The sequence below is a fragment of the Equus caballus genome, chromosome 10, assembly GCF_041296265.1.
Source record: "Equus caballus isolate H_3958 breed thoroughbred chromosome 10, TB-T2T, whole genome shotgun sequence".
NCBI lineage: Eukaryota > Metazoa > Chordata > Mammalia > Perissodactyla > Equidae > Equus > Equus caballus.
This window is the reverse complement of record NC_091693.1, coordinates 43081803-43107141: the sequence shown is the minus strand read 5'-3', so window position 1 is coordinate 43107141 and position 25339 is coordinate 43081803. Positions and strand designations below refer to the sequence as shown.

The window sequence follows — 25339 nt, the reverse complement described above, 5'->3', positions numbered from 1 at the left end:
GATCTTTTCACCTCCTTGATAATAAGTTCCCTTCTTATCTATTTCAACCTATTGTTTAAACATTTACCACATTTGGAAAGATTAGGAAAAAATATGGAGCTAGAAAACTTTGACCAAGTAGCAGGCAGGATGAGGTGGTGGGAGGAGGACCCAGATCAGGACATTTCACAGCTTTCGGGGGCTGTATCATGTTCATCTTAGGATAAAGAACTTGCACTTTGGAAGTGTGACTTTATGTGAGGCATCTTGCCTGTAATCACTGTTTTTAAATTTTTGTTTAGTATTCAATCACATTAATTTTTAAAATGCTACGTGTATCCATTTTGCTAAGAATAACGAAACAAAGGAAGGTGGCAGTTACACACAGGCCAACAATGTAGAGAGGCTACTGGGCACCAGAATTAGTGATGACAGAGGTAATCAAAGTGGACAGACCATAGAGAAAGGCAGTGCTCAGGTGAAAGGTCAGAGGTGCCGATAGGGCCAGCTCCTGCCAGCTAGGGGTTCTCTTTAAGATATCCTGTTGAGAGAACTTGACTCAGAACTTATTTAGAGGGTTTTAGGTGGTGTTTTAATAAGGAATATGTTGCCATCCCTGAACCATCCTTCTCTAACTCTGGAGTTCCTTCATGTTAGGAAGATCGTGAATAACTTGCCAGCTTTGTACAGGGACAGTCCTCTCAAAGGGGTACTGTAAGCTTCTTTGTCCTAGGGACCAAAAGTCCCTATTTCTACCCCAGCAGCTCCAGATCTACAAGTAGGTATTTGCACATGGTGTCACCCCTTACCAGGAGCTAGTTGGAGGATGGAGATGCAGGATATACCTGCTTCTGAGTTCAGGCAGGAATGAGAATCCGCTAAAACTTGTCTGAGCCTCAATCTGGATACCCTGAGAGAAGACTCCCCACAGCCTGGGATTGGGAGCATCATTCAAACCCCCAGGGACCTGATTCTTAGGAGGTGTGCCACCTGATTCCTGGCCCCACCCTCTGCCATTGCTGGCTTACATTCCTAAGCATTAGGTTCCAATCCAGCTCCTACAGAAGAATTAGCTGACATCAACTGCTTACTAAATGCCAGGCATGCTCTATGACATGTTTACATGTATTTTCTCATTTAATTCTGCCCAGTTTGCTCTCCCAGCCTGGCCCTCTATCACAATTTTGTGCTTATTCCTTCTCTGCTCAGCACTAGGGGACCATTTCCCCAAAGCCATGACATAAACGTACACGTACCGTGGGTGTTATGATCCTCATTTTTCTAGTCCCTTATAATTCCTCAGCAAAGATTTGTGTTAACTATTTACTTTTTATTCCCCCTGAGGCTCAACTTTGAAGAGTGTTTACTATGGTCACATCAAATGAAGTGTAGGCTGCTTTTAAAGGAACTGTTATAAGTTCTCATAGGAAGAATCTGTGTCAAGAACTAGGAAAATATATCCATCCCCAGGGTTCCTACATCTAACCCTCAACCTCATGATTTAATCACTTCATTTTAGAACAATACACTCAGCTGTTTCCGTGTCAGCCATTGACTTTTCCCAAGCTATGAATAATAAGGAAGCTGTGGCATTAACCAAGGCGGCCTTGCCATAAGGTTAAAGCAATACAGACAGCTGATCTCTAGTGTTTCTGGACCTTTGGAACAAACCCAGTTTCTTCCTAGGGCCAAGTTGTTTTGAAACACAATTTAGTTTGAATTACAATTTATTAAAAACAAAATGAACTATTTTTGGGCTAGGATTTGAGCTATTACCTAAATCCTGATTGAAAATGGTTTGTGAGTTTCTGTAAGAGCAGCCTTCTTTTTTCATTTGTTCATTTTCTCTTTCTCTCTCTCCTTTTTTTTTAAGTAATATCTTATTTTGGAATAATGTAACAGATAAGAAATATAGGAAACTACTGGGAGTCCAATAGCATTTATGGACTTCTAAGGATGATCTACTGACAGTGAGAGCAATAACAAAATGACAGACTTCAACTGGCAAGACAAAACACAGCAGGTCACTGCCTGCAGGGAATGGCCAAGTCAGAAATTTGACTGGTTCACGTGTTTGGATAATGTAATCTAACACAGATGCTGGACCAACTTATGCTGTAATGACATTATATTTGATATGTTCTACTTAATTGTAATCAAAGTTCAATTTCCTAGTGCAATTAAATATAGTATAATATATTGCAGGCATTTATTGGCTGAAATTGATGAAAAACCACCAAGTGGCATTGGCCGCAAATGAAAGTAAATTGTCCAATGGACTGGGGCTAAAGATGAAAGGGGCCCTGTATATAGATAAGAAGTCACAGCAAGAGACTTAAAACTGGGGGCCCTTGTGTTTGAGAAGACGATAATGTTCTTCAGCGAGACACCACGTTTGTCCACAGGCTTTGGGAGAATAACTTACACTTCAGTTTTATAAAACTGATATTTATGTGCTTCCAGTGCTTTCAACTAGGTGTGCAAAAGCCTTTAATTCTAAGTGGAAGAGTATGGTGATATCTCCGTGGGTTTGAGAATGTTCAGTTGAATCCTGCATTTCATTTCCACCCTATTACTTAACAATGGCCAATAGATGATATAAAATGTCACTGTCAGAGAGGAATGAACTGAAGGAGGAATCATAATCCTGTACAGTGGACAGGTGACCATCACGCATCTTAGATGTTTGAAGAACTAAACAGATTTAAAATATACTGTCCCTTTGTCCCATAAGCATATTAGTATTTTCAGACCACATACATTTTTGATTTGGGATATAGAGTCACAACACTTAAATGTTCTAAGAATATAATAAGAACAAAAGTTTTAATCAAAATGCTTATTGTTATACAATTTGAGTACATAGTAACATAACATCCTCATAAAAGTAAATGGTGCACTTTAAATTTTATATCCCATGTATAAAAGCACAATTTGACATCTAAAATTGATTATTCTTCATATATCACGTGAGTAAAAAACAAAACAATGGTGGAAACTTCTGAAGTATTCCCAGAAGCGTGGAAAAATAGGAGAGAAAAGTTAAATCTGCTATAAAATCCCATTAATCATATGTAACTGGGGCTTCAGAAAAATGAGTTGTCAAATGATCATAAAATTGGAACCTCTGCTTCATAATAGCATGCAGGATATTTATTAAAGCTTTAAAGTTGACCATATTCCAAATGTAAATGTTATCCTCCTAAATCGAGAATTTTTACCAGAGACACACAGTAAACACACATATTTAGGCTATTTAATTTAGATTATTTGCCAGGTGATTTTTAGGTAACCATAGTGATCAGACCTAAAGGATTTACAAAAGGTAGCTCAATAGCAGCTGATAGCACTAGATGATTCAATAGCCATTTATCTGTACTAATGAATACGAAACGAGAAAGGATGTGCCAAAGAACAAATCTCCAGGGAAAGAATTAGGGGAGCTGTAAGCACACGTGTACACACATCCCCTCCCCTCCACTGAAGCTGCCTCCAGCGCCGCCCCGCCCACCTGCAGCTCAGGCCTGCAGGGTCCTGCGCCGCGTTAGGACTCGAGGGGCTGATGCCTCCAGCCGCCCGCGTCTTAGAGCAGCGTAAAGTGCGGTTTGTGAAGCCTCTGGTTAATCTGATCAATACAGGCATTCAAAATCGATAATGCAAGTTCCAGAGTAAATGTTTTGATCAAATTGGTCCTTAATTAAATTTAAAAGACAACTGAAATTTCCATTTTGCTCTATTGACAACAAGAAGTTTAACCAGACAGCTGGCTGTTTAATATCATGTAGATAAAACATCTAAATAATTAGCTTGTTTTTCAATTTTTTAATCCAAATGTTTGCTATCTTTAGACAAAAAGTGGATTAAGAATTAGTCATGATAACTCAATTTCTTTGATTTTAAAGAAAGTGTGACTCAAAATAATGACCTATCCAACATGCACAGGGTAATTACTTGCATGTCAGAAACATTTTAAGGTCATCTCCGCACTTGGTCTAGAGTTAGAACATATAAAATATAATACACTGCAATGTACTACACATATATAAACTATGTTATAATAAAATTTAAAGTATGACTATTTTTAATATTATCTTTTTATGATTATTGTTTTTATTTTTTAAATAATTAGTTAAAAATATAGACACACTACTCTGAGCATGAAATGGACTCACTTTGCAGGTGTTTCCAGTGCTCAAGAGTGTATGAGTTGCCTTTGTCATGTCAGAGCATGTTGACCTCCTCAAGAAGCCCTGTAACCACAGAAAGACATCGATAGTGTCCCAGACATGTCAGGAGTAGAAGACCAGAATACGCTAGACAAGTCACAAGAGCTCACAGCCTAAGCATTTATTTTTTAACACACAGCAAAGCCATATATTCCTGGTCAGCACAGGGATGTTGAACTACTGCTCACAAAAAACTCACATTAAGTAGACAGAGTGGGATGAGGTTGCCAAATTAATGCCAGTGAAGAAAAAAATAAGTATCTTCAGAATTTTAATGGAAACTAGGGAGAGGTTGTGGGACAAAGAATCTCAGGTGCCATATTTTTTTCTCTTTTAATATTCTAAAGTGGCTTTCTGCTAAGGAAAATTACGAATGTCACTTCTTTTATGCTAAACAATTACTCAGTTCATTGAGTAATTACAATTTCAAAACCTGGAGAGCCCCTTTAGAGATATCTTACTTATCTAAACTGTGGCTACTTAATCGTGTGTTCGTGCAAACTCCTTTTTAGTCCCCAGTACCTCTGCTGGAGTTGTGGCTAATTAGAAACCAATCTTTCACAGTCAGAAGCTTCCATGGGTCAAATATTAATAACTTTGATGGCTCTTTTTTCCCCTACACCTTCTCAAGTAATGCCTAGTTCATTGGCATCCTGAAGCCTTTCTTTTATGAGAAAGTTAGGCTTGAATCTGTTTTATTCCATATTGCTAGGATAAATTCAGGTTTTTCACTATTCCCCCTGCAGAGAGTCTGCAGCTACTTCCCCACTCACATTTACTTAAGGAGCCCAGGATTTCCAAGGGGCTCAGATTTATCTTTCCCAAGTCTGGTTTGCACAGTTTAAAAAAACAAAACAAAGCTGACTTTTAAAATGTTCATCTTCCTAGCAGCTTTAAGAAAAAACTTTCATTTAAGTATCATTTGTTGTGTTCAGTTTTTCAGACTTTCTAAGACAATGTGTTGTTTGGTTACTTACCATATTCCATAGTAATTTATCCCAAACATCAAGATGACATTAATTGTACTATTTAATTTGTTATTTCTTTCTTTAGCAGCAGATAATTTTGAGGTAAGGGAAGGATGTTGATAGGAAAAGATTTTGAAAGCAAAGTGATGGTAGAAATGTTAAAAAAAAAAAGTTCTTTCAACCAAGGAGGTATAGGCATTATTGAATTAACATATGGTTTATGCATATGAATAAATATACCTTCTGCAGCTGTTAGAAATTCACGTGGTAGTTATGCAATTTCTGAATGTGGCATATCAAAATGGTTCCAGCAAAATGGATATATGCCATTTTTAAATATCTCTGAAATGTTAAAAGCTCATATAAAACAAATCAATTATTGGTGGACAACAAACGTATCAACACAGGTACAAGGTAAGAATTGGCTGAAAACATATTAGAATGAGGGGGACATACCCATAGAAGATGGTCTTTTTTTTCACAAGTTACACAAATATTTTTTGCCAAATCCCTTTTTAAAAAAAGGAATAATTTATTATATTCCCCCCTTGTACCCTTCTCAAAGCTTTACAAGCACTGCAAGTAAACATCAACATTTCTTCAGAGAAGTTAACCATTCTTCCAGTACAAACTTGCAGAATGAAAAACTCATAATACAAACATTACTTTGGGGGAAGGCAGTTTACTTTTTTATATTTGGTAATTTTTGAAAATATATGTGTATTTCTAGTTTACATTTTGCCAAATGAATGTTAACTTTTGAATGCCTCTTTTGTTTGGAGTAAGGAAAGCAGACTGGTCCATGGGACTTGCAACACGGATTGAAATGGCAAGCATTTCACCGAGATGTCAAAATAGGAAGGACTTGTGGCATAATTAGCACTGATAGTAGCACAAGAAAATACTAGCTAGTCTTTCTGATGGAGAGCTCTATTAAAGGACAATCTATATTGAGTTTGATTTTAAGAGTGATGATGTAGATCTACCATATTTGTTGCTTGCAAACTGAATTCCTAACCTCGCTGATCTTTGATTATGAATACAATTATTTTTATGTGATCATATACTTCAAATAAATACCCTTAAAAACAACCTTACGAAATTACACTTACAAGATGCTCAACAGTGGAGTAGCGATGCTTTCATAAGACGGTCACAGGTGAGAATGTAGCCCACACCAACAATCCTCTGCGTAGCTAAAGGATCTGTTCAAACTGAACTATTTGTCACTGATCATTTAAATCCACTCGCACAGACATAAGATTAAACAGTGTGGTCAAGGGAAAGGGGTGCTGGCCCATGATTGAGAACAACTTAGTCTAACTTGAACTTTTTCCATGACTAGCTACTTAAACTTGGGGAAAATCACCCAGCCTTTCTTCATCTCTAAAATTGGGACTGCACATTGGTCAGAATAATTTTGAAGATAAAATGAGATAATATAGAATAAAAAGGGTTGAAAAGATTAAAACTATAGAAGTTAACCTGTTGGTTACTAATAGCCACACAAGTAATAAGAAGCTGGACTGCTATTTCCAAACTAACCTAGAAACTGTATGACTTAGGATGTTTCTGGCCGTAGATATGCCCTGAATAAACATTTGTTATTTCCCTGAGGAAACATGGGGAAAGACATTTCACAAGCACATTTCCCTGTGAAAATAGGTAATTTAGTTTCCTTCCCAAGTGAGTTTTAATTTTGACACGAAGCACGTTGATTAGTTGCTCTTCTACTAACATTAACTGGACAGCAGAGAGAGACCTCCAGTTTACATCTCAATGTAGATATCTGCATATGCGTGCTTGGAAAAGGCTGCCTATCTGCCCCTCACCGACCTCAGGAATCTCTAGGATTTGTCCTATGAAGCCAGCGAATGGCAAGAGGGGAGACAGGTGGCTCAGATCCCTCATGCTGCCGCCGCTCTGCCTGGGCTGCAAGGTGCTTCTACGGGTCATGTCCCTTTTTGTGGAAAGGATCAAAGAGCAGAAGCCGTGGAAGGTAGAAAATCAATGGAGAGAGTGGAGAGGGCTGGTGTGGAAAGATCAAGAGGGAGACAAGAGTATGGGGAGAGATTGGTTAGAGTACTGTGGGAGACAGAATTAGTAGGCCTTTTTTTTTTTTTTTTGAGGAAAATTAGCCCTGAGCTAACATCTGTTGCCAACCCTCCTCTTTTTTGCTGAGGAAGACTGGCCTTGAGCTAACATCCATGCCCATCTTTCTCTATTTTATGTGGGATGCCTGCCACAGCATGGCTTGACAAGCAGTGCATAAGTCCACACCCAGGATCTGAACCAGCGAATCCCAGGCCACCAAAGCAGAACATGCGAACTTAACCGCTGCACCACCAGGCTAGTCTCAGTAGGCCTAACAGCAGTTTTCTGGGCTCTTCTCTCCCTGTCTCCTTCTGGGTGTGAGCTTGGGGGAATCATTTCACATTTGTTTGTTTCCTCTCTTCTAAAACCATTTTTGGGAAGACAGGAAGCAGGCAAAGCAAAATGGGAAAGGTAGCCCCACTGCTAAATGAACTTGGGGCGGTCTCTCAACCTCACACTGTGTTTCAGTGCGTGTGGTGTGTCTTGCAAGCTGTCTGCAAGGCTGTCAGCTTGCTACCTCTCCACTGCCAGGGAGGCAGGTCATTCATGGCTGGGGAAGAAACTCCTATGAGGTCATTGTGCATTCTGGCCCTCAAAGGCTGTTTCAGGATAAAACACCTTGGTCCTGAATGTTGTGTCCAATTTGAGCGTCCAGAGCTTGGAAAGAAACAAGCAGCAGAGCACAGTTCCAGTTCAGTTTTAAGTCTAAAAGGAAAAGAAGACAGAGAGAAGGCAGACTAACAGAATGAAAGGGACTAGGAGAGCAGCTGCACACGTGGACCTAAACCAAGTTGTGGCACTTCCGTCAATTACTTAACCTTCCTGTGCCTTGTTTTCTCTGTCTGGAAACTGCAGACGTAATATGTAAAGCTCTGATATTTGGAGAAAGTTTAAAAGAAACAAGGTATATAAAATACTGAGCACACTGCCTGGCACATTATAACAAATTCAAAAATGGTAACTATTGCTAAACACAAAATTGAATTTCTTCTTATTGTGCTAAGTCCAGATTGATTGATACTGTAACAACTTTTAAATCAAGATGAACTAATTCTAAGTGCTTTTTTCTCAAAAATGTAGGTAATGCTTTCTTTTAAGAATTTCAGATAGAGAATCATAGCATCATATTGCCATAGATCTTTCTTTTTTCTTTTAAAGGAGGAAAAGTAAATAATTTACCAAATAAGTTCAGAAGCTAAAGCCTAATAAAAAAGAATCAGCAACTCTGCACCTAAATTTAATTTAAGAGTAACTGTGTTGGCTGTGAATGTGTTTGGAAAGCATAGACTTTCTCATTTGATAATTATTTTGGTTATCTAGAAAAAAAATAAATGCTTGCAATTGCAAAATTTTCAATTTCTTGTAAGGATGAACATTTTTTTTCCCCCAGAATGTAAATATTATCTTAATTTGAAGACAGGGAGAAGAGGAACAAAGAACAGGTGCTTTCATTCAACAGGACATATCAGGTGACACTAGGAATCAGGCACGTATGAATCCAGTCAAAGCACCACCGCGGCACTGCCGAAAGTAAGACAGCCCAGGGGTCCTGGTGCAGGAGGTGGTAGGGTCTGCATTATGGAGATTTGGAAGGTTACCGTGAAGGCAGAACACAGTGGGACTGCTTTGTTAAAGGGTTAAGGAAGTATCAGCCACAAAGCCCTGGCAGCTTGGGAGAAGGGTCTTGCCTCACTGCTGCTGAGAGTCAGCTTTTCCCCACTCAGGGTCTGATGCATCTCAGGCCCTCTGTATCTGGCCTCGTGCTCTACCTCTGCCGCTCAGCCATGCCCTCCATTCCTGGGAGAGGCCAAGAGCCTGGCTGGGCAGAGGAGAGCAGCCTCGGCCTGGGAGAGGGTCCCCCATCGAGAACCAGGCTGCAGAGGCTGTTGTCAGTGCAGTGCAAGTGTGGCTGGGCCCTTGCATCAGGATCACACGGGCAGCTTGCTAAAATGCAGATTCCTTTAGTCCCACAGAACAAAATCCTGGGCAGGCATGAAGCACAGGTGCTCACCAGCTCTGAGACTCTTCTGCTTTTTCATTCCCACTTTTTGAGGAAGGTTAAAATAAAGTACAAAATAACGGCAGTGGGGCTAAACCGTTATTTTTAGTGCAGCATATCTAAACATGATCTACTCCTCTGGCCTGGTTTTAAGATGAGGCAGAATTCATATTGGCCTTTGAAGGAAACATTTTTAACAGGTCTTTTCTTTTTCTTTCAAATATTTTTGCTATTTGGACTTGTCTTGCCTTCCAATGAGAAGGGACTGGTAAGCTACAGACATGAGTTCCTGAAAATGACAGCTACAGAGCACTCACAGTCAAACGGGTTGTGTTCAAGGCCTGACTCCACCACTTATTAGCTGCGAAACTTGGGCAAATCTCTTTACGTCTTGGTTCCTGGTTCCAAATCCCTATGACACAGAATACCTTCCTGAACTGCAGATTAAATGAGGTTTTATGTGTAAAGAGCTAAGCAGGTACAGCCCAGAGGGGCTGAATAAGTTCCCAGAAGCCCACAAACCACACCTAAACGTACTGCCTATCTCCTTTCTTACCATGTTGGTCTGTACATCCTTTCTCATTCTTTAATTCTCTTATACTCTTCTTTTTGTTGATAATGGCTTTTCCTCCTTTCTCAACTATCGAAGGCAAGTCCACTTTTCAAGATCCAATTCAAACGACACCTCTCTTCTGGTCTTCCCTCCCCAGATCCTCCAATCCTAGGAAGCCCTCCACTCCTGTCAGATGGAACATACTTCTGTCCTAATACAAGTACGGTTGAACCTAATTATGTAGTTGCCAGTCATGCCCACTAGACTGTGTGAAACGTAGTCATTGTTAAATCCTGAGCGCTTAGCTGCGTGCCTGGCACATAACGGGTGGTCAAACCACATACATCTATACACATATACGCAATTTTTCTGCATGCGCAGATAGAATGGAAGGAGTCATACGTGCTGGCTGGACGGGGGTGGGGGGTACCTGAGTGTGCTTTTGAGGAGGCGATGGGCCTATGAGAATTGAGTGGTTGTCCTAGCGTCCCTTCCCCGACCCCCCACGGCGCTAGGCCTGGCGCCGAAGGGTCACTGCCTCTACGGTCCAGCCGGTTTCTCCGCTTGGGGACGCGGCTCAGCAGGGCACCGGCAGGGGGCGGCGTTGTCACGCAGCTGGATGCTCCGCGGGTGACCGTCGCCCGTCCCGCGCAGAGCGCTGCTGACTGGGCCGGGGCTCCCCACTTCAGGGGGCGGCCTGTTCTCCCTGCAGGCTGGGCGGCCGGGGTCGCGCGGGGTCGCGAGACCGAGTACCCGGGGCTCCGGCACCCTCCCTCCGCCCCGCCCCGCCCCCGCCGCGCGAGCCTCCCCGACGGGAAGGAAAGTTCCGAGGCCGCGCCGGCAGAGGCGCGGGCGGCCGGAGCAGAAGCCGAAGAAAGGGGGCGCTTTTCTAGCCAAGACGCTGGGGCGAGCTCTGGGGCGCCGGGGGACCATGCGCACCCGTCGCTCTGCCCCAGCGACTGAAGCTGGGGGGAAACTCTTCCATCCTTTAAGCTGGTACTTTAACGTTTGGTGGAAAACGAAAGAATTTCCCGCTGGCATGGGAACACTTGAAAAGGCGAACCTTCGCGCAGGGCGACGCGCGCGCCCGCGCCTTCGGGTCTCCGGGAGAAGGCGCCGGGCGTCCGGACCCCCGCGGCTCTTTGGCGACACGGCGGCCGCGCTCCCCGCGCCTCGCTCCGGCCCCGGCCCTGGGCCGCCCCCGCCGCCCGTGCGCACGAGCCGGCCTCCCGCCCGCCCGCGCGCGCCCCGCCCCGCCACTCCGCCGGCTCCCCCCGCTCCCCGGCGCTCTCAGAGGTTTCGAGAATCGAAAGCCAGTTATCACGAGCCCTTCTGCTCACGCGCGGAGACGGGTTCACGTGAACGAGTGACCTCAGTTCACGCCGGGCCCGGGCTCGTGAATGGAGTAAAGGGCGCGCGGACACCCGGTTTAAGGGGGGGCCGTGCAGAACCTCCCGAGCCCCAGCGGGAAGCTCTGTGGACGCGCTGTCTCCGGCGAGGATTTTATGTTGGGGAAGTTTCTGCAGTTGAGTGATTTTAGTCGTGATCCGGTTCTCAGGGCCACTTCTGACTCTTCAGCATTTTAAGTTGCGGAAAAAGAAAAGAGGCGGGGGCGGGGGCGCCTGCACGAATCAAATACACGTCTGAGGGCACCCACACGCAGACACGCAGCCCCGGCCGGCCGCGCTCGCCCGGGCCCGCTCGCCCCGCGGCGCGCAGCACAGCCGGCTCGGCGGCGGGCCGGGGGGCGGCGCCCTATGCAGATGAGGAGGGTGTGGCGAGCGCGCCGCGGCGGGGCCCCGGAAGCGCAGAGAGGCCCGGTATAAAAAAAGTACTGAAGCCCTTTCCCTGCACAACTGCTAAGGCTCCAGAGACGGGAGCGTGAGCGGCGGCGGCCGCGGCAGCAGGAGCCGCCACCTCCGGGGCCACGGCAGCTGAGGCGGCAGCGGCGCGGGCGGGGGCGAGGGGCGGGAGCGGCCATCGCAGGCGCGGGGGTCTGGGCAGGACTAGGTCGCTCGCCGCTGCCGGGAGCGCACTCGCCGCTCCTGGAAGTGTTGCCGCCTTGCGGGTCCTCGCTCGCTGCGCTCCTAGAAGGGGCGGCCACCTCCAGGTGACACAGACGGGACTCCCGCTTGCGCTTTCCAGATGCATCAGAGATACTTTTGGTGCGGGGCTGCTCTGCGGGGCGCGGCGCGCGCGGCTGGGGACCGCGGGGGCCCGGGGAGGGAGAGTCTCCGAGGAGCCCCCAGTCCGGGGGCGAGCCGGGGAGGGAGCGCGCTCTTCCCTCCGTGAGCCCCTGTCCGCCGCCGCGCGTCCTCACCGCGCTCCTTCCCCCTTTTTTCTTTTAGGACTGACCAGGGCCAAGTGGTGTTCGGCGGGCATTTCATGGCGGAGGGCGAAGGGTACTTTGCTATGGCCGAGGACGAGCTGGCCGGCGGCCCCTACATCCCCCCGGGCGGCGACTTCAGCGGCGGCGACTTCGGCGGCGGCGGCGGCGGCGGCTTCGGCGGGCACTGCCTGGACTATTGCGAAAGCCCCACGGCGCACTGCAACGTGCTGAACTGGGAGCAAGTGCAGCGGCTGGACGGCATCCTGAGCGAGACCATCCCGATCCACGGGCGCGGCAACTTCCCCACGCTCGAGCTGCAGCCCAGCCTGATCGTGAAGGTGGTGCGGCGGCGCCTGGCGGAGAAGCGCATCGGCGTCCGCGACGTGCGCCTCAACGGCTCGGCCGCCAGCCACGTCCTGCACCAGGACAGCGGCCTGGGCTACAAGGACCTGGACCTCATCTTCTGCGCCGACCTGCGCGGGGAAGAGGAGTTTCAGACTGTGAAGGACGTCGTGCTGGACTGCCTGTTGGACTTCTTACCCGAAGGGGTGAACAAGGAAAAGATCACGCCACTCACGCTCAAGGTAAAGCCCCCGAGGTGGGGAGAGGGGCTTGGGCGCGCGCCCGTGCCGGGCCGTGCGCGCCGGGCGGGGGGCTGCGGATGGATGCCACAGATCTGCGGCCGTGACGGGTGTGGGCGCGCTCATTTGTTTTGGTTTTGATGTTTTTAAATGAGTCGACTAAGGTGCGTGGACGGTGTTGAGCATTTCTGTTTACTTGGTGCTTCAGCGCCACGACTCTTCTCCAGCTTCCTCTTCTGCCTCCCCCCCCCCTTCACTTCCTTCTCCTTATTATTTAACTGTTGGCTTTCCTTGCTTTGGTCTTGCCCAGAGTAGATTCTGATACGTTGAGGAATGAAACGATGCAAATAATTTTTTCTGAGTCATTCTATGATCGAGTCTTTGGGAAAACGGCAGCCTTAAGCAGAACCTAGTCAACGGGCTTTTTATTGTATTGGAAGATGTGAGTAGACTTCTCAGCTGCATTCCGCTGATTCTGTGTGTTTAGGATATATATGGAGCTTCTCCGGGTTGATTCCTGTGTTAAGGGTATGGTGGGTGCCCCTCCCTCCCCACTTTGGTTCAATGAGCGTTTTATTTAATTAGTTAAAATGGTCTGAAGGTTCAGCCTCCCGGAATGCCCTAACTTAGTTCATATTTGATTGCAACTGCAGAGTACCCCTGGTGGGGCGTACAAGATACTGATCACTGGGTCGCCTCAGGGGGAGAGTAGCTGAGTGACTAGGGACAAGGGTGAGAGGCAGACTAACTTTCCACTGTATGCCTTCTTGTGTTTTGAGTATTGTGTGAATATTGTACCTATATGACCGTTTTCAAAAAATAACCTATCAAAAGTCAGACATGACAACCTCTTGGTACTGTGCTGCGTCTGCCAAAAGCCTCAAACTATTATTTCTAGTCTCTTTCCCAGACGGTAGAACTACTCGTTAAAGGTATTTTTTTTTTTCTGTTTCCAGAAGACTGTTTAAGTCTGTAGGTAGTGTTTTGCTGAAACTTGACAAAACAAAAAAAGAGACGGATCAAAATAATTCTCAGCTGTGAAGAGGATGTATTTATTTATTTATTATTTTTTTCTAGGTTCGCTCATCTTCTTGTTTTATCTTTTAAATTGTAGGAAGCTTATGTGCAGAAAATGGTTAAAGTGTGCAATGACTCTGACCGATGGAGTCTTATATCCCTGTCGAACAACAGTGGCAAAAATGTGGAACTGAAATTTGTGGATTCCCTCCGGAGGCAGTTTGAATTTAGTGTAGATTCTTTTCAAATCAAATTAGACTCTCTGCTCCTCTTTTACGAATGTTCAGAGAACCCGATGACTGAAACATTTCACCCCACAATAATTGGAGAAAGTGTCTACGGCGATTTCCACGAAGCTTTTGATCACCTTTGTAACAAGATCATTGCCACCAGGAACCCAGAAGAAATCAGAGGGGGAGGCCTGCTTAAGTACTGCAACCTCTTGGTGAGGGGCTTTAGGCCCGCCTCTGATGAGATCAAGACCCTGCAGAGGTACATGTGTTCCCGGTTTTTCATCGACTTCTCAGACATTGGAGAGCAGCAGAGAAAACTGGAGTCCTATTTGCAGAACCACTTTGTGGGGTTGGAAGACCGCAAGTATGACTATCTGATGACGCTTCACGGAGTGGTGAATGAAAGCACGGTGTGCCTGATGGGACATGAAAGAAGACAGACTTTAAACCTCATCACCATGCTGGCTATCCGGGTTCTAGCTGACCAAAATGTCATCCCTAACGTGGCTAATGTCACTTGCTATTACCAGCCGGCCCCCTATGTAGCAGATGCCAACTTTAGCAATTACTACATTGCACAGGTCCAGCCTGTATTCACATGCCAGCAGCAGACATACTCCACTTGGCTACCCTGCAATTAAGAATCATTTAAAAGTGTCCTGTGGGGAAGCCATTTCAGACAAGATAGGAGGAAAACAAAAAAGAAAAAAAAAAAGGCTGAGTGACCCAGCCCTGATTAGGGATGTCTTTTGTGCAGTGATCTGCTCCTGGTTTTAAGCGTGGCAAAGCTCGTGGATCTTTGCGTAGGTACGGGAGCGTGCTCTGGAAGTGATCGTTTCCCACCTACAGCTCTCCCACCTGATCCTCCTACCAAATTGGATTTTGTCCTAAAACAAAAGAGACCTGTTACCAAAAGCAGCCATGTTCTCCTAAAATAACAAGGGAAAAAATGTTCAATGACAACATGGGTTTGCAGTACCTGCTCCCATAGCTTTGCCATAGGAAAAAAAATTAGTGGAGACTTTCTTATGAGATAGAATTCACAAAAGGGAAAATACGGAGCGAAAAACAGAAAGGTCTCACCCCAACTTAATTACCGATTCAGGAGTTCAGATAGTAACAATAACACAGAAAGAAGGGGAACTCCAGCACGGGGCTTGCTATTTGAGGCTCGCAGCAAGTGCTTTCTGTGAACTCTTCTGTTGTGCTGACAGAAATGGCTTGCTCCTAATGAACAGTAGTAGGTTGGTGCTGTTCTCATAACAAACAGCAGAACTTATGATGGCACAATCCATTATTTCCAGCTGCGTTCATAGCTCGCATTTTTCAAATGTGAAAGTGCAAGCAAAAACAGCTGTAGCAAAGAAAGTATGTATGCTCAAGGACCAAAGATGTAACAGATAAAAATACCCAAGTAGAAGAGATATAGTAGAATATATAAAGAGTTACTATATTTGTTACACACTAATATCCATCAAAGTGCCTGTTGCCTTCTGAAAATTTGAAGTGGAAAAATTTTGTGGTTTAATGATTATTTTATCAGGGACTCAAGAAGAAAATAAAACAACACATAAGCTTGTGAATGGTGGAGGAAATGCCCTATTTTTTCTTGGCAAATACTTGTATAAAGTTAACATTGTTGGTGTGATCTTATCATAGGTACATGTGTATGTGTGTGTATATTATGTGTGTATATATACATATTTGCGATCTGTATATATACACACAATACATTGATTATGGTCTAGAATAATGTAGCAAATAGGAAATGTTTAAATAGTGTGTGCTTTTATGTTTTCGACAGGTTGACAGGAGACGTGGGCATATCGCAGTGGTGAATTAAAACCCACATCTAAAAAATTTAAAGCAAATGAAGGAGAAAAACAAGTAATATATTTGATAGGAAGAGCAGAGATTATACATTTTTAGTGAGTGTTTTTTTTTTTCTTTCTTTTTGTGAGCCATAGAATTCCACAAATGGGAGAATATTTGTTTGGCAGAGCACTCTTTTTTTATGTGAAACTGCCATTTTGACAATTTGAACCCTTTAATTTTTTGTAATACTTACATGCCTCCATGGCGTGTAATCCAGTGGCTCATGGATCAATGATAGTCTATTTAAATCCCTGACTGCTAAAAAAGAATTTCTGATGATCTGAACACTACTTATTAATATTAAATGAACTTTTTATTGAATGCATTCTGCATTCCAGGACCACTAGAATTTAGTAAATGTGAAATGACCCTTTTTAAAGAGTATTTGCACAATTGCTTAAAATTTATATATGAGATATATATTATATATAAAATTTTATAAATTCATGCCAATATGAAGTATCTTTGATCTGGTTGTCACACTGCATTTAAATATTTAGTACTGTACTTTAAATTCAGTCACTTTGCATTGAATCAAATCCAACTTTATTTTCTCTTTCCCGAGAGACTAGTTATACCTTTGTGAAATGAACTAGCATTACTATTTCAGTTCAATGACAGCTAATTAATCCTAAAACCATCCCTTGTCCCAGCCCTTAATTCCTTTGGACACTGGCCTCTGAAAATGCATTTGTTAAAAACAAAACTAACACTTAAAAACCTTCCCTTTGTATTGTGAAACAGCCACATAATGCCTCCCGACTCTAGTGGATGACTGCTTACTATGATAATTCCTCTGAAGAACCAGCCAGATTTTTGTCATCAGTGAGAGGGATTGGGGAAGAAAATAGCATCATCCTATTGGCAGTGTAATTTGTTTGTTTCTTATCTGAGCATCACTCGGATGCTCAGTGCTAGGTTAATCCATCTGAACTACCTTTTGCACATTTTTTTTTTGAAACCTTAACAGGAACTTGATGGGTTTGCTGTAGCAGCTTCCCTGTGAATTCTGTCCAAGCTGTAACAGCTACTGTACTGCCACTCACTGTTTCCTAGGGAACTCTTTCTTCTCCCATGTTGGCTCAGTCTCCCTCACTCCAGCCCTGGGTTTGAAATATTAGTTGTGAATTCCCAGGAAATATTATTCCATTTGCAGATTAAGCCTGATACTTAGCTGTCAGAAACCAGAGCTCTGCCTACTTAACTTTCTCAAAGTTTTCTAAAAGAAAACTAATGAAATGCTTGGGAATGTAGGAGCAGCTGGTGATCTGCCTTCTTCCTTCTCATGGTAACTTTTTACAAATGAGTCGTCCACTATTTTATAAAGAATCCAGAGATCTCTGGCTCTGCCATAGCAACAACCTGCTGTTAATTTATGACACAGATTTTTGTTTGGAGGAGCCTTATTTGACAATATCCTTTTCATTTATTTTCTAGACTATTGATGTTCTTTTCTTGCTTACTCCAGGGTTGGTAGCATAGTTGGAAGTGCCAGCACCTGGCATTCAGATAGAACAGGCTTCAACCTGTTCTATCTTCAGCATTTACTTTAAGACCTATATAATTTATTTCTCTTTTGTATGTACTATAGTCTTGTGCCTATGTAGTTGAACAAACAGTGGAATATATGTCTCTCTTTGTGGATGTGTGGCCTAAAACTTTGAATGTCTGACGAGAGAGAGCCGTGTGTATAGGTCAGAGACAAGAATAGCTCTCAACTCCTGATGAGTGCCTGTGATTCGTTTGCTGTGTGTTTACCTGGCCTAGTGTGCTGTTACCTTCAAACAGGAAGAAGTTTTACCTTCCGAGGCCCTTCTCTCCTGTCCGGTCTGGCATGTCAGAGAACACTTAACCTGTGACAGTGCCCTTTTAAGCAGTTTACTTCATTGGCAGTAAATCTAGTTGCCTCAAAAAGTCCTACATCAAGATGGACTTTTCCTTTCCAGAAATGGGATCTAGTATCTGCTCACTTTGGAACTGGGTGGACTATTTTAACGTGGCTCCCAAAATGCAAGGATGGAAGAAATCTGTAAGCCAAGCCAAGGAGGAAGTGCAAAGAAAGTAAACCTGCTGTTTTTGCCACCCCTTTCTGTTTGCTTGTCATCGGTAGCTTTACTGTGCATAAAGTTGTTTTGAATGCAATGCTTGTCAAATAAATATTATGAACCATTTTGTAAATGAAATGTATTATGTTGAAAGCCGTCAGCAGTTCCAAAATAAGCTTTTTTGTTGTTTGAAGACAAAGTGTGTTAGATGAAACCAAAAAGCCAAAAAAAAGGTAATTTCGTATATAGCACCTGAGTATAATCTTTCTTTAAGATTTCTTATAGCATAGCTTTTTCAGTGCTAAGAAAGAATCTCTATGTATTATTTTGTTGTAATAATGGCTTGCTAACAAAGCACATGGTAAAAGTACAAAGTTGGAAGATGTCAAGGTAACTTGGCAAGACTTGCTGCAAAGCCTTGCGGAATGGAGGAGGCCCTGCCCGCTGGCTGTCTCTCCCTCCACCCTCTCTCCAACCACTGCCTGCTCTGAGACGTCCTGTTGCGGCAAGCTATACCTTGGGTCACTCTTCTGGAATATTTTGACTTTAGACTGTGTCACAGGCAGAAAAGGAGTTGATGGAGAATGGACTCTTAAAAACTGACGTGTTTGAATCAGTGCTAGAGGGAACAGATTGTGAATTTTGTTTACAGCATCCAATATTTGGATTTTTTTGGTTTTTGTAAATAAAAAGAAGTTATTTTTTTCTATTGATTTGTGTCTGTTGTCTTCGGTGTGTGCACTGGTAAAAGACCGTGTCCTCTGAATCCCAGCCCACGTCCATGAGAAAAGACAAGGCAGTATTTGGAGAAGACTAGCCTTCAGCAACTTCCTAGTTGGAGAACAATAAGTTAAAACATCCAGCTTTCTGCCAGCCCATCTCTGGCTCAATGAGCTCCAAAAGAATCTAGCTAAAGGGGTGCCAAAAATTGTTATCTGGGTATTAACTTCGCAGTGTTAAGTGAGCCAGGAGTTAGAACTGTTTTCCAGTATCGGTAGAGACTCATGACTCTGGACTACCGGGCTCCAGTGGCCCTGAGTGGCTCTGGGTTTGCGTGAGTAGTCCAAGTGTTGAGACTCAGTCATCAGTGGTTATATATATTATCTGTTTGGGGCTCTGTAGTGTTATTCAGAGTGTTTACTTTGGGAGTAAGTATTGGAAGCCAGTAATTGGAAGAGGAGGTGAAAGCGAGAGTAATTTTAGGATCTAATATATTGTACTTTGTGTGGGTGCATGTGCTAGGTGCAAAGAAATCACCCGTTTGATTAGCATTCAGTGTAGTCTCACCTTTTCAGATCACCAGGGGACATACATTTATTTATTAACTAAATTTTTTCTTTGTGTAATTTTGGAGACTTTCTTAACTCTAGTAGCATGAGAATTTGGTAAGCTTAGGCTTCTGTAGGACATACTTGTGGTTTTTAAAACCGTTTAAAGTCCTGATGTTGGCTAGAATGCATGTTTGATGCTGCGTCTATGATAGAGCCACTCCTGGTATTAAAAGCCAGCTTCCCTCACACATACATCGTAAAAATACAAGGTGGTTATTTGGCTTGATAATGGTATTTGTGTGTCTTTCTCTTCTTCCTTTGTTGCGACCTCTTTATCCTTCTACAACCAATCCCTCCCATGTCTGTGGTCATCACACAGTTCTTTTTAAACAAGGGTTGAATAAGGACAGTATATATTAAGCTCCTCCTAGAGTTAGATACACCCTGCTATTTCTGGTTGAATTGCCAGGTTGCACCTAACTAAGCTTGGAGAGCAGTAACCCACCCTTTCTTTCCTTAGGAATTTATTTTCCTAAACATTCAGTTCCTTTAAGAAAAAAAAAAAGACAAAAATTAATGTTCAAAAAGCAAAAACAAGGAAATTAAAATCATAGTCTTTAAATGTAAAGTAGAATAAGACTGTTAAAATCATCAAATACTTCAGAAATAAAACTGTAATTTCCTTCTTAGAACAAAGTTTGAAATAAATGATATGAATGTCCTTCAATCTAGTGGCAAATGCTTTCAGGTGGGAGAGGGGGAGGAGAAATGATTTTTAAAATGATTAGCTTTCACCCAGTATGGCCCAGATCTTGGTTTCTAATGCCATGCTCCAAAAAAATGGAACCAGGTCTCCTCGGAAAAATGGCTGTATCTAAGGCTGGCAGAGAAAATACACTAGAGGAATTGGAGCATCTTGTAGTTCCAGAAAGCAACGATGGGCAAAAAAAAAAAAAAAAAAAAAAGATTAAAAACCGTAACGATGAGGGGCATGTCAATAGAACAATTCAGCAACAAAATAATAAGTAGTGTTGGGTTATAGCCCAAAGTTAAAAATATTCATGAATCCACACAGGTGGAAATAGATGATTGAATGAATAAATAAATGGCGGCAAAGAGACAAATTTCCTGTGCAGAATTCCAAATAATCTATGTAAATACTGCCCCTCAAGGAGGTAGAGATTAACTCCCCACGTCTTAAGTGTGGGCTGTGTATAATGCCTTCCTTCCAACGTGTCCAATATGGAGATGGGTGAAGAAAGAGTAATGTCCCAGTGGAGAACCCTGACTGTGTCAGCCAGGTGATCATAGTCAACATTGACAGTGATAAGTCATGATAGTAGGCTGTGCCCTTGTTATGATGTGATGAAAATGACACTTCACGTCTGTGGTCTTCCTCCCCAAAACCTACAAGGCTAGTTTAATCATGAAAAAAGCACCAGAGAAATCTAAATTGAGGGGCATTCTATAAAATACTGGACTAATACTCCCCTAAATCATCAAAGCAAGGAAGATCTGAAAACCGCCACAGCCAAGAGGAGCCTAAGGAACCCTGACGACTAAATGTGGTGTGGTGGCCTGGATGGGATCCTGGAACAGGAAAGGGCGTTAGGTAAAACCGAAGGAAATCTGAATAAAATATTGTTGAAATAATGTTTCAATATCAGTTTTTTCATTGTGACAAATGTGCCATAACTAATGTAGGATCTTAACAACAGGGAAAGTGGGTGTAGGAAATATGGGAACTCTCTGTACTATCTTCACAATTTTTCTGTAAATCTAAAACTATTCTCAAATTAAAAGTTTATTAAAAAGTGAAGATTGAGAAAATGACCCTTCCTTGCTATTTCTAGGGCAGTGATTCCATTTGTAAAAATAATAGTGAATAGTGAATTTTATTTTTTAATGTCTTCTGTACTTAAAGTGTTAGGAGAGCAAATGAGTGAAAATAGGATGATGTGTTTTGCTCCAAAGGTTTGGAGACACTTTACCTACAAGTTTTAGGGAGAAGGAAGGGGGTTGAAGAGAGTTAAGTTCTATAGGCAATGTTCTGCTGTAGAAGAGTAAGAGGAATTCATATTACCTTAGAATTTTAAAGAAGGAGGATACTCCATGTAACCACAAACCATTGTGTGGATATTTATTTGGAGTTCTAACATGAGTAAGGGGCTAAAATTTCACAGCTCAAATATACGAAAAACTTTGGAAAGTTGTTTAGGAACTCTTTGTGAGGGAGTTATTATATATATATTTTTAAATACTAGTGGAGTCTAATATTTAGTGGAGTGTTGAAATGAATTATTATTTAATGTAAATAGCCACTTCCATAATTTATCTGCTTATCTAAACTTCTCTTTTAGCGTATCAGGCTTTCTTAAAGTGAAGGCACGCTTGTTCTTATATTTACTTTCTCAACTCAATCATTGGCATTAGAAATCGTTAAAAATGCAGTTTTGTAAAGTAGATACCCTTAGCAATTTTTAAAAGCAGTAATTCCAGCTTAGCAGTTTATGAAGTTAGGACAAGGCCTGTGCTTTTTTGCTTAGGGACGCAGAGCGCCCTGAACTGCAGGAATTTATGAGTATGGGGCTAAGTTATTTCTAACCTCAATAATGGAAAGTTCCCTTCAGGATCCCCTTCAGAAACTATTGATTTTCCAGCACAGTCTGTACTTATCAGTAATGCCAAGATTTTGTGGCATCATCTGGCCATGTCATTAGAAAACTGCTGAAACCCTATTCTTTTATTTTTTTCTTCTTCTTTTAGCAAAATTCAACATAATGAACTACACAAGGCATTATGGGTAATGCCATTCTATGCATTAATCCCAAATTATGTATGCTTTGGAATTTCTTCCTCTTTATCTCTTCAAAAAAGGTCAAGAAGGTCACGGCTATGTTCTTCATTTTAATAGGGAATAATTAAAAACTATTAAGCTATCTGCATTTTAGAGTCCAATTATCAGAGAAAAGAAGAGAATCAACTTCAATCAGGTTCAAGGCCTAAAGGCTGAATTAGAGTTGCCAAATTTGGTAAAGAAAATCAGGATGCCCAGTTAAATTTGAACTTCAGATAAGCAATGAATTTTTTAAAAAAATGTAAGTATGTCCCATGTAATATTTTGGGCATACTTATACTAAATACTTATCTGTATTTACCTGAAATTCAAATTTAACTAGAAGACCAGTATTTTATCAAGCAACCCTCTAACCTATATAGGATTACAAAATAAGGCTGAAAAAGTTTCCTACTACAGTTTGAGTCAAGAACACATGATAACTTGTTAATATCTAACTTTAGGTCCCATTAAACACTGCGTTCACATGGGGTACCCATAGCAGCAAACCCTTTGAAACGTGGTTCACTCATTAAATATTTGCTGAATGCCTTTTATGTGTTTAACCTTGTGTTAGACTCTGAGACCCAAAAGAAGTGAAAGGCTGCTCCATTGCCCTTTAGAAGGCTAGCTTCCACTTGCAAGTAGAACTTACTTGCTGAAAATTAATTTTTCAGCTACCCTGGGGTTAATTACTCACGAGGCTTAGCTCTGCATGGGGCACCATAAAGAGCCCTGTGGACTAATGGAGAGTCTGGATGAGGGGAATAGCCTGTGAAATGAGCCTTCTTGGGAGCTTTCAGAGGCAGAGCTCCCCGCAGGTAGCCCCTGTATAGACAGGCACTGGCCATTTGCTTGTTTTGCAGCAAAGGATTAGGGTAGATGTTTTGCAATTTCTGCTGAGGGAAGTGAAAATTCTCCCTGAGCTCCTGGGCACTTTCATTCTCTTTTCAAAACCACTGCAAAAATCTTTAGGACTTAACTCGAATGCACCTTGAAATTTTATTGCCCTATAATCCTGTTTTCTGCAGCACATTAAAATTCCCTTGAATGTTTCTTATGTAACCACTTTTGGTTAACTGTCATCTTGAAGTTATTACAATTTAGTCTTTGCTGCTTTTTCCAGAGCTGTGAAAGTCCCTTTCTCAGATGCTTCAAAAGCACCATGCACCCCAGACCTTACCCCCTCCCAATTTGTGTAAAACCAATTGTGTTGTCAGTCCGGGTATTCATTTAGTCAGCATAGAGATCTTAGTTAAAGAACAGTTATAACTGTCACTGATTATTTATGCGATCCCCTGGACAGCATGGGGTAGAAGAAATCCTCAGCTTTCTCTATCATCAAAACATTTAATAAATACTTACTTTCTCATGCCCTTGGCTTGATACTCTGTGAGGATTTGCAAAGTTATACAAAACTGGCTTGTTTTCACCAGCAGATTTAATTGAAAAGTGACACAGGAATATGAACAAACAAATAAAACACAGAGTAGCAGTGAAATTAAGAAATTTGCCAAAATATGAATATGAGAGGCTAAGCTCATTCCCACTTTAGAGCATCTGCTGGTTGTTCCATTTCCTTGGAAAGCTCTTCCTCAGGATTTTTGCATCTCTTGCTCCCTCACTTTATTATTATTATTGTTAGCTATTGTTACTGAAATCTTACTTTCTCAGAGAGGTTTTTCCCTGATCCTTCTACTTAAAATAGAGTTTCCCTCCAACATTTTTACCAAGTTACTCTCTAAACCCTTCTGATTTTAGGATGTATATTACCATGACATTTGTTGCTACTTGAAATTGTATTATAAATTGATTTATTTCTTAATTTATGGCTTATTTGTCATCATAGAATGAAATTCATAAAGGCAAGAACTTTGCCTAATTTACTACTATGTTCTTAGTGTCTGAAATAGAGCTTGCTACCTAGGAGGTGCTTGTTAAATTTTAGTGAGTGAGTGAATAAATGAATCCCATTTTGTTCAGGATGAGAGGTGAGATGAAATATCTAATTGGGAAAGTGTCAGAGAAGGTGTAAAAAGAGTGTACAGTAACCAGGAACACTGTTAAAATAAGAAAAAGATCTCAGAGATTGCCTGCTCACTGAGCGAGCACAGAGCAGAACCCTATGGAGAAATTCCAGCCTTGACACAAATTAGGAGCAGTAAACAACGGGAGAGAGATGGTCTTGGTGGGAATGTGTATGGCAGGTGCTCAAACCTCTGCTTGGTTCCTGAGCTTGAGCCTTTGAGAGCAGTGGGCCAGCTTGTGCTGACAGCATTTGTGTGGCATGTGCTCAGGGGTAAGAGTGACAGGAAGCACATCTTCCAGTGCCCGTGGGTCTGTTCTCTTTCTTCCAAGCCAAACCTGGCAACTTGGTAAATTGAGGATTGTAGTCCTGGGCAGTGACTACACTCTCTTTCATCAACTGCCACATCTCCCAAAGCTAGAGGGTCTCTGAGAGAAATATTCAGGACAGTGAACACGGAGACTGAGGTTTGTCTCGGATCTTAAGTAAGGGTGGGGGGCCATTAGGTGGGAAAGGCGCTTTGCTATTTGAGGAAGGCTAATGTATAAGGGGCAGTCTGTTCATCGCCATTTCTCAAAAGAGACAACCAGCATTTCCACTGGCATGCTTAGTTGGCCAAGTCTCAGGGAACAAGCAGTCTTGCCCTGGGGAACCAGTTGTGACCATTTGATGTTGATTTTTCAGGAGTGTCCCATTTTCAGAACGCTGCCCTGTTGTCAGACTCTGTACCTGCCATGTTGTTGCATTTGGTCAAAATGAGGCTTCTGACTTTAGGTGCCATGTTATAATTACTGAATAAGTTAGAAATATGGTGCAATAAGGATTCCACACTTCAAGAAATAATTTAAAAATTAGTTTCAAACTTTAATTCTTGCCACTTGTATACATTAAAACTGACTTGAATTCTCTGGATCTTGTCCTGAGTCCCAACCCACCTAACCCACGGCACTTCTCATGAGAAGGGAGTTGGGAGGGAGATTGATCAAGAAAAGTGAAACAGTGTACTTCATAAAAAGTACTGAGCATTTCATATAAAGTTCCCATTATAAAGAAGATAGATTTGGGGCTTCTGAATCAACTTAATGTTTCAAGAGTCACTTGAGGAAATCTATAAAAAAGGACCATATAAAGAAACACCTTTTCTTTATTTCCATAAAATAGACAGCTGTCAATATTATTTTTACCAGAGTATGTGCATCCCAGGATTCTGACTCCATAAGAAGTTTCGTGGTTTTTTTCCCCCATGCACTAAAAGGACCTAAAAGGACACCTGGAGGAAGAGACCTGACATTTGTTGAGTTTTTACA

At 42.5% G+C, this 25339-nt stretch overlaps 1 protein-coding gene across 3 annotated transcripts; it reads left to right on the top strand.

The window, feature by feature from the left end:
* The first annotated feature begins 11458 nt into the window (after positions 1-11458).
* On the top strand, positions 11459-18612 carry TENT5A (terminal nucleotidyltransferase 5A). Of its 3 annotated transcripts, none has more exons than XM_070225170.1 (3): positions 11459-11650; positions 12168-12732; positions 13844-18612. In XM_070225170.1, exons 2-3 carry the CDS (start codon positions 12205-12207, stop codon positions 14618-14620), a joined length of 1305 nt encoding a protein of 434 aa, XP_070081271.1. In that variant the 5' UTR covers positions 11459-11650; positions 12168-12204; the 3' UTR covers positions 14621-18612. The 3 variants fall into 3 exon arrangements, with proteins under 3 accessions (XP_070081271.1, XP_001503711.1, XP_023506474.1); XM_001503661.7 differs by lacking the exon at positions 11459-11650 and adding an exon at positions 11672-11984; XM_023650706.2 differs by lacking the exon at positions 11459-11650 and adding an exon at positions 11676-11929.
* Positions 18613-25339: the final 6727 nt, after the last annotated feature.

What these genes read in the sequence shown, in the direction of transcription:
- TENT5A (XM_001503661.7), top strand. Translation starts at nt 11,965, where the DNA reads ATGCATCAGAGATACTTTTG. An exon ending in ATGCATCAGAGATACTTTTG is followed by an intron (nt 11,985 to 12,167) that starts GTGCGGGGCTGC and finishes TTTTTCTTTTAG; the next exon opens with GACTGACCAGGGCCAAGTGG. An exon ending in TCACGCCACTCACGCTCAAG is followed by an intron (nt 12,733 to 13,843) that starts GTAAAGCCCCCG and finishes TTTAAATTGTAG; the next exon opens with GAAGCTTATGTGCAGAAAAT.